General features: G+C 40.5%; 1 protein-coding gene and 1 long non-coding RNA gene across 2 annotated transcripts; both read left to right on the top strand.

Moving 5' to 3' along the window:
- Nucleotides 1-889: 889 nt before the first annotated feature.
- LOC147608490 (pentatricopeptide repeat-containing protein At2g03380, mitochondrial-like) lies at nt 890-4,393 on the top strand. Its single transcript, XM_086789352.1, has one exon. It carries the CDS (start codon nt 1,101-1,103, stop codon nt 4,059-4,061), a length of 2,961 nt encoding a protein of 986 aa, XP_086645478.1. The 5' UTR covers nt 890-1,100; the 3' UTR covers nt 4,062-4,393.
- Nucleotides 4,394-8,658: 4,265 nt separating this feature from the next.
- On the top strand, nt 8,659-10,834 carry LOC147608489 (uncharacterized). The gene is made up of 2 exons (XR_015264464.1): nt 8,659-8,875; nt 10,625-10,834. It is a non-coding gene; the product is annotated as an uncharacterized LOC147608489 (long non-coding RNA).
- Nucleotides 10,835-15,081: the final 4,247 nt, after the last annotated feature.

The raw sequence follows: 15,081 nt of genomic DNA, 5'->3' as shown, positions 1-15,081 counted from the left end.
ACTTTTGATTTCCCTACTAGCCTCTAGACCCTAAGGGGTTGCTGGAAGCTATGCTAACCATTGCAAAACTAATCGAAAACTGCATGCTCCATATCTGAAGATGCACAGGACGGAATCTATATTAGGTAGGGGGAATGTTAACTCCATTTTGGGTTAATTCAACATCTCTTCTCTATATATGAGAGATTACTTATAATAATTGTCATGAACGATAGTGTAAAATTTCATTTTATGAGAAAAATTGACTTATGACCAAACTTATAATAAGTTTTTGGACGCCCAAGTGTGAATAAGGGCTAGTTATATATAAGTGACTTTTTCTCATAATCTAAGACACAATCCCTCTTTGTGCCAATTAAGTCTTGCTTGTTTACTCTCTTGTGTTCTAGTCTTGTGTGAGAGAGAGAGGCTATAGGATTCTTGGTGCATGTGTCTCTTGTTTATTGTGTGAAAGTGAGCAAGAGTGAGAGGAGTGAGAGTCCTTGTTGCGAGTGTACATGGAGCTCCATGCAATGATAACAAGGAGAGGGATTCGGAGGAGAAGAAGCTAGCACTAACTATCTAGTGGAGCTTGAAAAGAAATACGAGCTCGGGAATCTGTAAGTCCTCACAAGAAGTTAAGTCGAGCATAACTGTGTAATATAAAGTTTCATAATCTATCGAAAAAAATACTTCTAATTAATTAGTAAACAATCTTTTTTGCAAAAGTAGGGACAACAACCAGGTGGTTAAAACGACACCCTTAATCCTTCCCACGTCTTTCCTCAAAAATAAAAAAATCAGATCTCTCTCTAACAAACACGCACGCACGCACGCTCGCTCTCACACACGCACTCTCTCTCTCTCGCGCACACACGCGCTCTCTCTCTCTCTCTCTCTCTCTCTCTCACACACACACACACACAGTCGTTTCTTCAACGTGCTTGTATATGGAAAACTGTCGCGAGAGGCAAAGTAAGTGCCCCATGATCGCTTGAAATTCGTTTTAGAACTAATCAAATTCTGAAGGATTAAGAAAACCACAGGTTTAATGCATGTAACTAATCAAATTAACCCTCGAAAACTTCGAACAACCCCAAGGAAGCAAGCATACGTTTACCATGCATTCGTTGTGGACAGAAGCCCCACACTTCCTGCAGAGTAAGGATTGGGAATGTAAGGGGTTCAAAGGCTGCATTATTTGTGGACCCGAAGCCCTGGCCTCAATGGGGCTAGAAAGGTCTGAAATGAATGGCATGGCTACATACATGTCTTTATCACCTAGGGATGGATCATCAGCTCACCATCAACACAACAATGACAGATACTCGGAAATGTCCAGCATAGAGGAAGCATTTGATGCTTTTGCAAGTAAGGACCAGCCGCCTCCCATCGACTCCTTGCTATGCATTTTGCAGAAGTGCAGTAAAGCCAAAAGCCTGGCACATGCAAAGCATGTGCACGTGCACACATGTAACCAGGGCCTGGAAAATCACAGAAGGGTCATCAACTACATTGTCCCAATGTTTGTGGAATGTGGAAGTGCTCTGGATGCCCAGCAGGCTGTCTGTAGGTCGGCTCATTGCAATGAGTATTCTTGGACTTCTCTCATTCAAGGGTTTATTGAATGTGGAGATTTATGGCATGCATTCATTTTGTTTCAAAAAATGCAAGATTATTGTGTGCATCCCAGTGAGTATACATTTATGGCACTCCTCAAAGCTTGTGCGAGACAGAAATGCGTGGAAAGAGGCAAGGAATTACACACTGAGATTTCCAAGAGGGGACTTGAGAGAGATCCTTTCCTTGGCAACACTTTGGTGGGCATGTACGCCAAATGTGGTGCACCCTTGGAGTCACAGGAAGTGTTTGGTAAACTTTTGGTTCGGGATGTTGTTTCGTGGAATGCATTAATGGCAGGGTACACTGAACATGGACTAAGCAGAGAAGCACTGGATTGTATAGAACAGATGCAACTCCAAGGTGTTTGTCCTGATTATATTACATATACTTGCAGCTTGAAGGCTTGTGGCAGCAAAGGAACCATAGAGAGGGGCCAAAATTTACATTCCGAAGTCATTAAGAAGGGGATGGAAAGAGATGCCATTGTTTGCAGCACACTAATGGATATGTATGCTAAATGTGGGGCACTTGCAGAAGCTTGTGAGCTGTTTAACGAGCTGCCAGACCGAGATACATTATCATGGAATGCATTAATGGCAGGATATGCTGAGAATGGGTTCTCTGAGGAAGTGCTGAACTTCTCAAATCGAATGCAGGAGGATGGTGTGTCACCAGATGCTTCTTCATATCTTTGCAGTTTGAAAGCTTGTGGCACCATGGGAGCCAAAGATAGGGGCCAAGAGATACACATTGAGCTTGTCAAGAAAGGGTGTGAAGATGATCATTACGTAGGCAGCACTTTAGTGGGTATGTATGCCAAATGCAGTTCACTTGCAGAAGCACGTAAAGTATTTGATGAACTTCCTGTCCGAGATTTGGTCTGCTGGACTGCACTTATTGCTGGATATGCTGAATATGGGTTTGGTGAAGAAGCATTAGCATGTTTTGAACAGATGCAAGTGGATGGTATGTGCCCGTGCGCTCTCTTGTTTGCTTGCACCTTGAAAGCTTGTTGTAGCATAGATGCTTTTGGCAGGGGCCGAGAACTACATGTTGAGATTGCAAAGAAAGGATTTGAAAGGGATTCTTTTATTGGAAGCACATTGGTGGATATGTATGCCAAATGTGGTTCACTAGCAGAAGCACAGCAAGTATTCAACAATTTATTAGCGCAAGATGCAGTCTTGTGGACTGCTCTAATTGCAGGCTATGTGGAACATGGGTTTGGTGAGGAAGCACTGAAGTGTCTGGAACGTTTACAATTGGAAGGTGTGTCTCCAGATTCTGTCATGCTTGCTTGCAGCTTAAAAGCCTGTGGAAGCATAGGAGCCATAGACAGTGGCCGAGAAATGCACGCTGACTTAGTTAGACGGGGATTTGAAAGGGATGGTGTTATTGGCAGTACTTTGGTTGATATGTATGGAAAATGTGGCTCCCTCATAGATGCTCGAAAGGTCTTCAAGAACCTACTGGCTCAAGATGTGGTGTCATGGAATGCAATGATTGCAGGGTATGCAAGCCATGGCTTCAGTGAAGAAGCTTTGTTTTTATTTCAACAGATGCAGCTGCTGGGGGTGTCCACAGATATTATCTCATGGAATTCAGTCATTTTGGGCTATGCTGAGCAAGGAGAAAGCAAAAAGGCCTTCAAGTTTTTTGCACGAATGCAAGAACAAGGTCTGCCACCAACTAATGTGTTGTTTTTGAGCATTCTGAAAGCTTGTGGCAACACGGCATCCCTAGACATTGGGAAAAGAATCCATGCGCAAATCTGCGGTGTTGGTGCTGGACTGGTTTCTGGTGAAGCCAATTTAACAACCATTCTCATTGAAATGTACAGTAAATGTGGGAATATGGTTGATGCTCAGGAGCTGTTCAATACTATGACTCCAAGGCATGTTAGGATGTGGGATGCATTGATAAGAGGATATGCCCGTCAAGCAAAGTTTGAAGTTGTCTTTGGCTTGTTGAAAAAAATGGGGTCAGATGGCATACAGCCAGACGAAGTTTTGTTTCTCAATGTTCTCAATGTATGCTCTCACTTGGGTCTGGTGGACATGGGCGAAAAATGCTTTCAGGCTATGAGTAAAGATTATGGCATAACTCCAACCATCAAGCACCACACTTGCATGGTGGATCTTCTTGGTCGTGCAGGCCGACTAGATGAGGCTGTGGTGATGATAGAGAAGATGCCTCTGCAGCCTAACCTTGTCGTGTGGTGTACCGTATTAGATGCTTGTCGTAAGTGGGGAAATGTAGAGCTTGGAAGATGGGCATTCGAGCATGCATGGAGATTGGGAGACAGAGATCCTTCACCCTTTATCTTGATGTCCAACATCTATGCAGATGCTGGCATGTACGATGCTGCAAAGAGGGTCAAGGCCTTGAGGGTGAAACAGGCACATGGGAGGATGGAAGAAAGACTTGGACAGGGAATGGAAGAACTGTGCTTGCTTTAGTTTCATGACATTTTTCTGAAGATATTGTTTGTGTCAAGATGAAGGCATAAGGTCGTGATGTTTTTTAAAAACAAGAAAAGCGATACCAATGTCCCAGTCTCTCATAAACTGGCCACGCTTCCTCTCCGCAACCCTCAAAGATCCCTGGATTCTGGCCTAGGTAGCCATAATAGTGTGAGTAATATCACTCCAAATTCTCAAACCGCCGGGGCCACAGCTCCCGATTTTTGCAAATTTGCAAGTGCCGTTTTTTCTGAGAAAAAAATGAGATTTTGTCTTCTCCACTTGTAGTGGGTCTAATTTCTCTTAGCCCCAGGAGTTTTCAAGCATGCTCTACAAGCTGGTGAAGTCAGAATTTGATTTGATCAAGTCTACAGTGAGATCCAAGCTCTTCATCAAATCTGCACAGGTGACTTTGGTAAAACAGAGATTAAGCATTCAATGTTTGGTCAAATCTTGTGTTTCCTGGCTTAGTCCTCTACTAGACTAATTGCTATTGATGGCCTTGAAAGGATTTGAGCTCATTTGAACTCTAAGGCCTCAGATCTGGGCTCCTCGCATACTCTGTTTTTTGCATACAAAATAGAGGATTAATTTGCTAATCAATGATTAATCAATACTAATCACTGTATTTTGGTGCAATTGAGGGTTCAAATTAACCATTAGGTATCTGATATAGATCCCTATAGCTTCATATTGCAATTCAGAGATGGTTTGATACTCCAACCATTCCGTACAAATTGGTTACCCTTGATTTAATTTCTGGTAAAATTATGCTGATAAATTTATGGTAATCATCATTTTGCATTTAACCCTTGGTTAATGCCTGTAAATCACACTCAAATTCAAGATTATTCACAACCAGAGTTGCATTTGGAAATGTGCATAAGAATGAATGCTATATGCATTATGTATTGGGCACGTTACATTTTGTAAAAATGGGATTAGACACTGCCCTTGTCCAAAATAAGGCAAGAGGTAAGACCTCCCACATAGATTTGGGTTTACATTGCATAATGACACAAGATAAACATCAAAAACCCAAAAGAACTGTCAACAAAACATTTAAACATGTTGCTCACATGGAGCAAGAACTGACAAACAAGCTCATGGCCCCAGCCATGAAAGAAGAAGAAGATCTCTTTCCAAGAGGAAGATCCACACCAAGAAGAAAAGCTAGAGGAAGCATTGAAGGAAGACATGGACACGAGAAGAGAAGCTGCCACAACAAGAAGACTGAAAGAAGAGGAAGACACGGATGCGTGAAGAGAAGCTGCCCACGACAAGAAGACTGAAGACAAGAGAAGATGCGAGGCTCCAAAGAGTGAGGAGCCATGTGAAAATCTCTAAGAGAGAGAGAGAGAGAAACCCCACAACCCAATGTAACCTGCCCCAACACAGTAAAACCACCTTTGAGCCACCGATGATGTAGGCCATGTGGTAGATGTATGTGTGAGCACTTTAGTCAAGGTCATGGCCCAACAGAGTAAAACCACCTTTGAGCCACCGATGATGTAGGCCATGTGGTAGATGTATGTGTGAGCACTTATAGTAGCCTTGGACACATAGAGAGAGAGAGTGTCAAGGACTATGAGTTTAGGGACTTGAGGCACTGGTCGCGGACTATCAAGTAAGAGGGAAACTTGGTATAGGGTCCAGGTGTGCTAGGATTGTTCACTTGAGGGGAGGTGTGCTAGGCACTAGTCGCAGACTATCAAGTACGGACTATCAAGTAAGAGGGAAACTTGGTATAGGGTCCAAGTGTTCTAGGATTATTCACTTGAGGGGAGGTGTTGAAATATACAAGTGAATAGGGTGTGTGTGGGAAGGACAAGCCCTTGGCTAGAGGCTATAAAAGAGAATCTGTAAATGTGAGAACCTGTGAAAAGGTGAGAAGAATCTACCTGGGAGAGAATAAAGGGTAGCATGAGGAGATTTAGGAGGTGTGGAGATATTCTGGGAGAGGTGGAGAAAATCAAGCAAAAGAGGTGGAGTGAATCAAGGAGAAATTAGTGGGATTAGATGCTTGGATGTAAACTCTATAAATTGAGGCATTGGCCTAATGAGAACTTGCTGGTTTTTTATTATCCATGCCTACATTAAGCTATTAGTTAATTGCTCACTAATTACGTCTTAATTATCATCTAATCTTTTTGTTAATGATGTTGATTCTAGCATTTGATCCACCATAACTCATCACATTGCTGTAATTTTAACACCATGTGGGCTGTTCTCTTGTGTCCATTCCGCTGAGGAAATCTACTACTACATTCTGATTGCCGGGGGTGTGTACTATAGTTCTTGCAGTAGAAGCATCCACCTTGCTATTAGCTTCCTGGTCAGATTTGGTTTATTCACTAGATACAGTAGAGCTTGATCGATATGGAACACAAAGTGGTTTCCTAGCAGATAATGAGACGGAACTTATTGATTAAGTAAATCAGTCCCAAGGCTTTTCCCTCTCAATGGTGCTTGTGTGAAAAGGGTATTTTTTCCCAGCCCTAAAAAGGGGATTTTCTCTTGTTTTATCAGATTTATTTGTTTTTTGGGTCTTGTGCTACTGGGGGCCGACAGCCCCTACACTAACCAGCCCACCCCATATATATAGCTTAGCTATAGTATTTAGCAGCTACCATATCATCGACTACATTTGCTGCTGTGCTGCTGTCGGTGCATGCTCTACATCAGATTATCATCGCCTTTCAGCTCCAGCGTTTTTCTTGCAGTAGATCACCTTGTTGGAAAAACAGCCCTCTCTGCTACAGCACATCAACGTTTTTCATCAGCTCACATCTTGGGATAGCAACCCACTCTCTGCTTCATCACATCTTCTACAGTTTACTTTGGGACAGCAGCCCATCTCACATCATCGGGATGCCATCCCTCTTTTTCTTATCTTCATTCGACACCACTTGGGACGTCAACCCTCTCTGCTTTTCACCACTACTCAGGTATTACAGCACCCTCATCACCAAAACCTGCACGACTTAGGACGACATCCCTCTCTGCTCTTTATTACCCCTCATGTACCATAACACCCTTGTCACCAGAGCCTGCACTACTTCACCTTCCGCTGCCCACTACCACCTCGAAGTGCCTCTGCATCCACCACTGACGTGAGACTTTGACACCGACCGACCTCTCAAAGTGCCTTCGCCTCACATTGATGCAAGCCTTCGTAACCGACCGTGCTTCAGCTCCGACCTTGTCTTTGCTTCTGCATCGATCTCTTCTACTCAGAGTCTCCTCACATCAGAGAGCCTCTTGTACATTATTTCATTTGCCATCATACATACACTCATTCACCCATTTCATGCTGTGTTGATTTGCTCTCATCTCTTGTATATCCGATCCTTTCGTCCTTTGTCCTCACATATTGTCCTCACATGGTATCACAGCTATCGTGAGAAAAGGGATTGAAGACCTCAAGAGCACACAACATGGACCCGCATTCCCGGAGAAACAATTTTTCTCACGAGAATTTGATTCTCCTTACTCTAATCTGTACCACATAGGGAATGGGACTTCTTACTCAATGGAGAGGCCCGTTCAAGATCTTACATTGGGAGACGATCAACCCATCTACATCTCCTCACCCACTACAACTTTGCCATCACGATCTCCCTCTCGAAACTTATTAGACTTTCTTTCCAGAGGGGGATACATTCCTTTTGCTAGTGTGTCAGTATGGGACCTTGGTATCCTTCATCTTCTCTCATGGTTCTCTTTTTGGCTTGAGAGGGGGTGTGTGAAAAAGGTATTTTTCTTGGTCCTAAAAAAGGGGTTTTTCTCTTGTTTTATTTATTTTTTTGGATCTTGTGATGTTGGTCGATAGCCCCTACATTGCTAATTGTTGTATTCGATGCATCTACGAAAACATGGAACCTCTTGTCCCATTCTGGTGGTTGGATGATCCGTGCACTAGCAAGCATGTGCTTTGAGAGAATGGCCCTAAGGCCATTCTAAAACACACCATGGATGGTCTGGTTTACAATGGCCTTAGGGCCATTCTTCCATGGACAATCTTGATGTATTTTGCATTCATATGTAGAGATTTTCCCTAGCGCGTTGACATAAGGGAATGGAGAATGGCCCTAGGGCCATTCTAAAGCACACCATGGATAATATAATGGCCGAAAGGCCATTCTTTCAAGCACACCATGGATGCAAAATACATCGGGTTTGTCCATGGATGCAAAATTTTTAAATGGTGAATTACTAAGATTTTGTTACTTTTTTTCTTTAAGACTTCAAGGTAAATTGTAAATTTTGAATGATTATATGTTAACTTATTTAGTATTTCATATTTGACAAAATATCTATGCTAGTGCCAATTGTAGTTTGATATTGTGAGATGATGGTTTTTAGTAGTTCTATAGGCATATCAGAGTCAAGATTTTAAGGTTAGCTTTTAGAGTAGGTAGTTTTTACATCTTCGGAAGAATTATTTTCAATTTGTATAGTTTGAGAGTAAATGTTCTACAGAAGTCTCCAAGGGTCATAAATATTGATTTTTCTTTGTAAGACTAACGTCAAGAGTGAATGTGAATTGAAGGACTTTAGTGGCACACACACACACACACACACACACAAACAACACTCCTAGTGTTTCTTATCTTAACCGATTTAGGGTTTTTTTAGATATAAACGCTACATATCTTTTTTGTGGCGGTACTACATCGATCATGCCTGGCAACACACAAAGGCAGGAGCTTTGCACAAAATTGCAGAAGGATTCTCCTTAAACACTCATGGTGGTGGTGGTAAACTGGCATCCTTTATGTGGCTGTGGGCATAAAAAGGCCACCTTTCATGTGAGTTACACAAACTCAGCCTTCTATGTGTAGTATTGGTTTTCGGCTATGTCGATTGTGCTGGCTTTGGCTGGGAGTTCTTCTTCTCAGGTAAATACAGTGCCATGGGTTGGAGTCCTATTTTCTTTACTGCTGACGATAGTCTCTGCACTCTTGGGATAATGATCTTATGAATCCCATTTGAAGGACTTTTTTAGGATTGTTACTCTGTTATGGCATCTGCATGTTGTGGGTGCATGAATCATTTTAACTCTGATACTCTCTGGATTTTTCATAAAACCAAATTTTAACCCTAAAAAACAGGTATACATATATAAACTCTGTTAATCTCCTAATATTTGTGATTATCTGGCTCCAAAATTGCACATGCATTTATGTCATAAGATATTTCATTTTCGCCCTTAAAGAATCTTATGTCTATCTGTTGACATGATATTTTGAATGTTGCTTGGTGTTTTTTTTCTATTATGAATGTTGATTGGAGGGCTCATGTATCGGTTAACTCACACTGCATTAGAATATGTTGCTTGGTGTTTTTTTTCTATTATGAATGCTGATTGGAGGGCTCATGTATCGGTTAACTCACACTGCATTAGAATATGTGTGTTCTATTACACTATGTGTTTTATTTAGTACATCTATATATTTTTTGGTTGGGATTCTTGCTTTTCTGATAATATGACTGTTAACCCTTAATAAGGTGCTAGTCATGCAAAGGATATGGCTATCACTAATGATCAAGCTATTACTTATGAGTAATATTGGGTTAAGCCAGGCTATTACTGGTTAGTCGTATAATGAATGACTCTTCTTAGGCATGACTTGTATTAATCTGGCCATTATCATTGAATGATATATCGCTAATTTCAAACCTTGTATTAAGAGGGCTTTTTGATATATATACTGATTCTCGGTTGTTGCAGAGATAACATTATTTCATTCATATGGCTTGCTCTAGGATTGTTAGAATAGATCGCTAATAATCCGAACATGGTATTGTTTGATCTCCACATAAGGGTGATGCTATCTATGAAGGTAACACGGCTGATTTCAGACCAGGTATTCTGAAATGTTCTTTTATTTTATACATTCATTATGGATTGGATATATTTACTTGTTTTCAATAATTTGTTGGCTCCACTAAGATAGGAAATACTGTTATAACCGATTGGTTGGATCTACTTTGTTGTTTATTGGTATCTATTGTTCGGGTAGGATTATCACTATGGTGTTGACTACAAGTAATCTGACCCTCTAAGTGCTTGGATGCATGATAAGCATGTGATAGCTTATGGATCTTCTCCCCTTTTTTGATTTTTTCTGTCGATAATTCAGACCTTTGATTCTATGGCCAAATTTAGTAACTCTCTTCCATATCTCTGACTTCAATTGATGTTGGTAGTTGGCTTGAAAATAATGTGTTGAACCATGGATGACTAGCAATAGAACATATGACTAGTTTCAGTCGTGTGTAGCTTGGGCATGGACATACAAGGCCCATTAGTCTACCCAGTATGTGGACTATTTTTCCATTTATTTGACTTACATTTTTTTTAAAAAGGATGATCACATGATATGTTATCTTTACTGGTTATTTGCTTGAAAATTGGGAATTGACTCTTGAAGTCTAAAAAGGGACTAATTGAACCAACCATAGCTTAAACATTAGGGTCTTTGAGTGACATCTATAACATGTGGTAGGTCTTAGGATAGGTTAACAATTTGTTTGTCCATGTTGGATGGATGCAGGTAACAAGATCTACCCTCTCACACTTTAAGCTTTACGACACATGTTTCACTATTTGAGACAGTCTCCCGTAAACTGACATGATTATTGTAGACAATACTTTTTTTATGTAATCATGTTTAACACATGTTTCACTATTTGAGACAGTCTCCCGTAACTGACATGATTATTGTAGACAATACTTTTTTTATGTAATCATGTTTAGCACTTCATTTATCAAGACTCTTTGGGTTCTCAAATTTATTGTTCGGTTATGGATATGTTGTCTTACGGTTCCATTCAACATCAATCATAGAGTACAATCATAGGAAATGTTTTTAGTTTCACATTGTTTCTTTTGAGCCATTTGGAACTCATACAACATTTTAAATTCATTATAAAAGATTTTCTTGAAATTTTAGGAATATGGAAGTCATAAACATTATCAATTAATATTAATACATAATTGTAGTTCCTCACTCTCATAACAAGGTGTAGTAATAGTTTCTCTCCACTCACACATAGTGCACATGTTAAGAGTTTTTATAGAGATCCATCATCTTTGACAAGAAGTAAAATAAAATTGACATTTGACAATAAAATTAATGATAGAGATTTTGGATTCCAATACAATGACCTCTTGCCTATTGTTGTGCTTGATAGAACCATTTTTCTGTACCACTTGAAGATTGCAAAAGTTGCACATCCCAAAATAGAACAATGTTTTTGGAATTATTAGCTAATTCCAAGAGTTTGTCCCAAGAAGTCCTTTTGAATGTTCCCAAGCTCAAGTTTTCATCATATACTTTTGTATTTTGGGACCCCTTTAAATGGGTACCTTTGAATTTTGGGGCAAGTTCTAGTTTTGCAAAAAAAAAGTCTCATATTAGTGTTTTTTTGACAAATCCTAGTTGGGAGGACCCCCCCATATCAAAGTTCAAACATAGAGTTATTAGTTGAGAAGTTTGAATGGTTGTAAAGTTGAGAACGTTGAATGGTTGTGAGGTAAATACTTAAGCAAATGTTAGCTAATATTAGGTTCATTGTAAATAGCTCACAATTTTGACATATTATTTAAAATGGAGAGGTTTTATTATGCCAAAATACTTTATAAATAATTTTTTAGATTACTACCATTGTAGCCACAAAATCATAATCTAAATTGATCGAAAAGTGGAGATTCACACATATTTATGGCTAGAAACAAAAAATGGCAATTTATTAAAGAGAAGATTGTAAAATTCAAAGGGTTTCAACTTCAATGTACTTGGGTCCTCTCTTTGCTAGGAGGATTGTGCCACTAATAACAACATCAATAATAGAGATTTTGGAACCTAGTCCCGTAACCTCTAAGCTCTCACCAACCTCAAGTTGGTAGCTACAAACCTTCTTCCATACCTTTCTAGAGAAGGTTCCAAAAATAGAACTCTTTAAATAAGATGTTTTCTCCTTGATTTTCCTTTCCAGTGTGCCCAAGCTTCCATCTCTATCAATGTATTGCTACACATACAATATGAAACTTATTGTAAGAACTGTTTATTGTAAGAACTGTTTCTCTAATGAACACCCAAAAATACTCCCCAAAAAAAACCCATCAAAAAGATTACAACATGCTTTTCATTCAATGATACTACATCTAGGTGCTCCATGTTTATGGGGGATTTGAGCCAATGCAAGTATGTATAGAGCTTTCTCTTTACACGTGTTAAGAGACCTTTATGCATGCAAAAGAGGCCTTTATGATTTTTTTACTTAACATGTTCTTGACTAAGAAAGAATTCGATTTCCTACTAAGGAGGAACACAAAGCATGGTAAGAGAAATATCGAGAGCTCTATTTGCATGTATAGAGGTCTATCTACATGTGACAAAATCGAGAAAGAGCATATATGAAAAGAGTAGGGAAGAGTTTAGATGGGTACCTTTTAGGAAAGAGTTTAGATGGGTACCTTTTAAGGGTAGAGACTACTTGAAGATTTAAAAAAAAACAATGCATGTGAATAGGAATGTTAGATTACAAGTGATGTGGGAAAGTGGCCTTTATATAGGGGGCATCTGGCCAATAGCAACAAATACCCCATGACTAGCATAAATGTGTAAAATACATATACGCCAATAAAAGGTCCGGTCTCCACACACAGCGAGATGCACAAATTCTAACACCCCCTCTGCAACTCATAGTGTGCATAAGTGTGAAGAATATAAGCTGATGAAGATGCAACCATGGACACTCTATTCCTGCAGATACTTCATACACCTTAGAAAGAGCACTTGCCAACTTGGCTCCTTGAAAAAAAATGCCACCGTGAACAACAAAGAAATCTGCTTGGCTCCAAATTCCCACACCAGTGTCTAGTGAACTCCAAGAATATAGAATTATGAATTATTAGACAAACCATTCCCATAATCCCCCAATAGTGGACTGTGAACACATCACGTCCCAAAACCTCAAACAATGAAATTGGAACTCATCTAGTCCATAATTTTTGCTACACCAAGCAATAAACTTAAAACACATCTAGCCCATAGCTCCAAAAAAGAACTTCTCGCCAGATATTTTACTTGCTTGGAACTCCGACACACTAGTCATGCACCAAAAGTCAGGGCTTGTGACAACCCCCTCTCCTGCCCATAAGCCTCCTCTAGCTAGAAGCACACGAGGGGAATCTATCTGTATAACTATAGAAACTGACCATCTAGGTCCTCCATGGCTTTTGCAGCCTTGGGGGGACACTAGAAGTATAAGAGTCACCATCCTATATATGATCATTGCACTTCTTTGAAAACTTGGTCCTAGCTTGTGCTTTACCATTACTCTTTCAATTCTTGGCCAAATGATCATATTTCCACAATAGCAGTAGAGTGACACTATCATGTCTGTTGCATTGTAAGTGTTTGATCTTGCCCACTAGGAGGGAACCTTACCTTCCCCGTAGAAACAAGGAGAGATTCCTCCTCCAAGTGGGAACCCATATCCACGGCAATAGCAAATCTTCGTAAGCAAGCCTTTATGCCATCAATGATCTTAGCACTCCACCAATCTCCAGAACTTCTCCAATGGAACAAGGCATAAGAATCAATCAGTCCCCTCTCAAGACTAAGAGAGAAAGGGGCTGGACAGCAGCAGCAAACAGTCCACCAAAACGCACTAGAAAGCATCCTACGGAGGGGGAAAGAAGCCGAGGAAGGAGAGGATTTGTCAAAGCCACGTATCTAGTTATACCATATGCTTGGCTACAAAATATCAAACCAAACACCACCATCCACTATAGAAAATGCTTGAAGAAGCAAGAAACATAGCCAAGAAGGCTTGCACCTTGACGTCGTACAGTTACGCAAGGGCCAAAGCACTGCTCGAGCCAAAACTCTGATGAAGAAGAGGCTCTTGATGAAGAAAAAACCGCAGCCACAGCAACAAAATGCAACCCACCAATCACCAACCAATGCAGCCCCCCATATTGTACCTGGACTCCGCAAGGAAACATAAGGCAGGAGATGAAAATGTGATCCAAAAGGGAGAGTAGGGGAAGAAGATGTAGCCACTATAGAAAACATAGCAGTGCCACGATCCTTTAAAAAACGTAGAAAAAGGGAGCAAGATGCCCATGTGGGTAGTAGAAATCTAGAGGACTAATACTATGATAAAGTAACACAATGGAGAGGGAGACAGCAGGCACACAGAGAGAAAGAGACATCACACAATGAACATCTTTATTATGTATCAATAGGCTTTACAAAATGGCAATACTAGCCAGCACATGGGTAAAAAACGAGTGCTTGTAAATAGGAATGTTGGATTACAAGTGATAAGGGAAAGTGGCCTTTATATAGGGAGGCATGGGCAAATCTCCCCTATGGAGGTGGCCATCGGATTGGCACAATTGCGTATGAATTAAAACTGCTTCCACATGTTAGAGTTCATCCAGTCTTTCATGTCAGTAGACTGAAAGAGAAGTTGGGAGGTGAGGATAACATAGTTACTCCTCAAGAACTCGTTGAAGTCGAAGATTTGTCGTATGTTCCACATGAACTTGAAAAGGTACTTGAATTTAGGGAAAGGAAACTTCGTAGTTGCTTAATTCTTGAGATTAAAGGAACGTTCAGTGCAATTTTTCTTCTTTTCATTGCAAGAGTGCAATGTTTTGAGAGAGGGGAAGAATGTTATGTGTGCAAATTATATATGCATATACTAGGAGGCTAACCCACCCTAGGCATGTGAACATGGGAGCATGGGAACATGCTCTAGTGGGGCGGCAAGGGTTAGGTCTAACCTTAGGTTGAGGTTAGGGGTAGGCAACCAAGGGTCACACATGGAAATGGAGAGTCAAGAGTCACTTGAGGGCCCTCCTATATAATAGGGTCATGGGGCACTCTCAAGGGATGTTCTCTTGTGTAGAGCATTGTGTCTACTCTCTTGCCATTTCATGCTAGAGCTGTGTACTGCTGGAGTGAAGTCATATCTCTTGGCGGTATGGGACACT

Source organism: Cibotium barometz, chromosome 53 (genome assembly GCF_041138505.1).
Source record: "Cibotium barometz isolate CiBa-2024 chromosome 53, ASM4113850v1, whole genome shotgun sequence".
Lineage (NCBI taxonomy): Eukaryota > Viridiplantae > Streptophyta > Polypodiopsida > Cyatheales > Cibotiaceae > Cibotium > Cibotium barometz.
This window is presented reverse-complemented; position numbering and strand designations above follow the sequence as displayed.

Bases quoted from the DNA above. Each gene is read 5' to 3' on its own strand.
- LOC147608490 (XM_086789352.1), top strand. From the start codon at position 1,101: ATGCATTCGTTGTGGACAGAAGCCCCACACTTCCTGCAGAGTAAGGAT.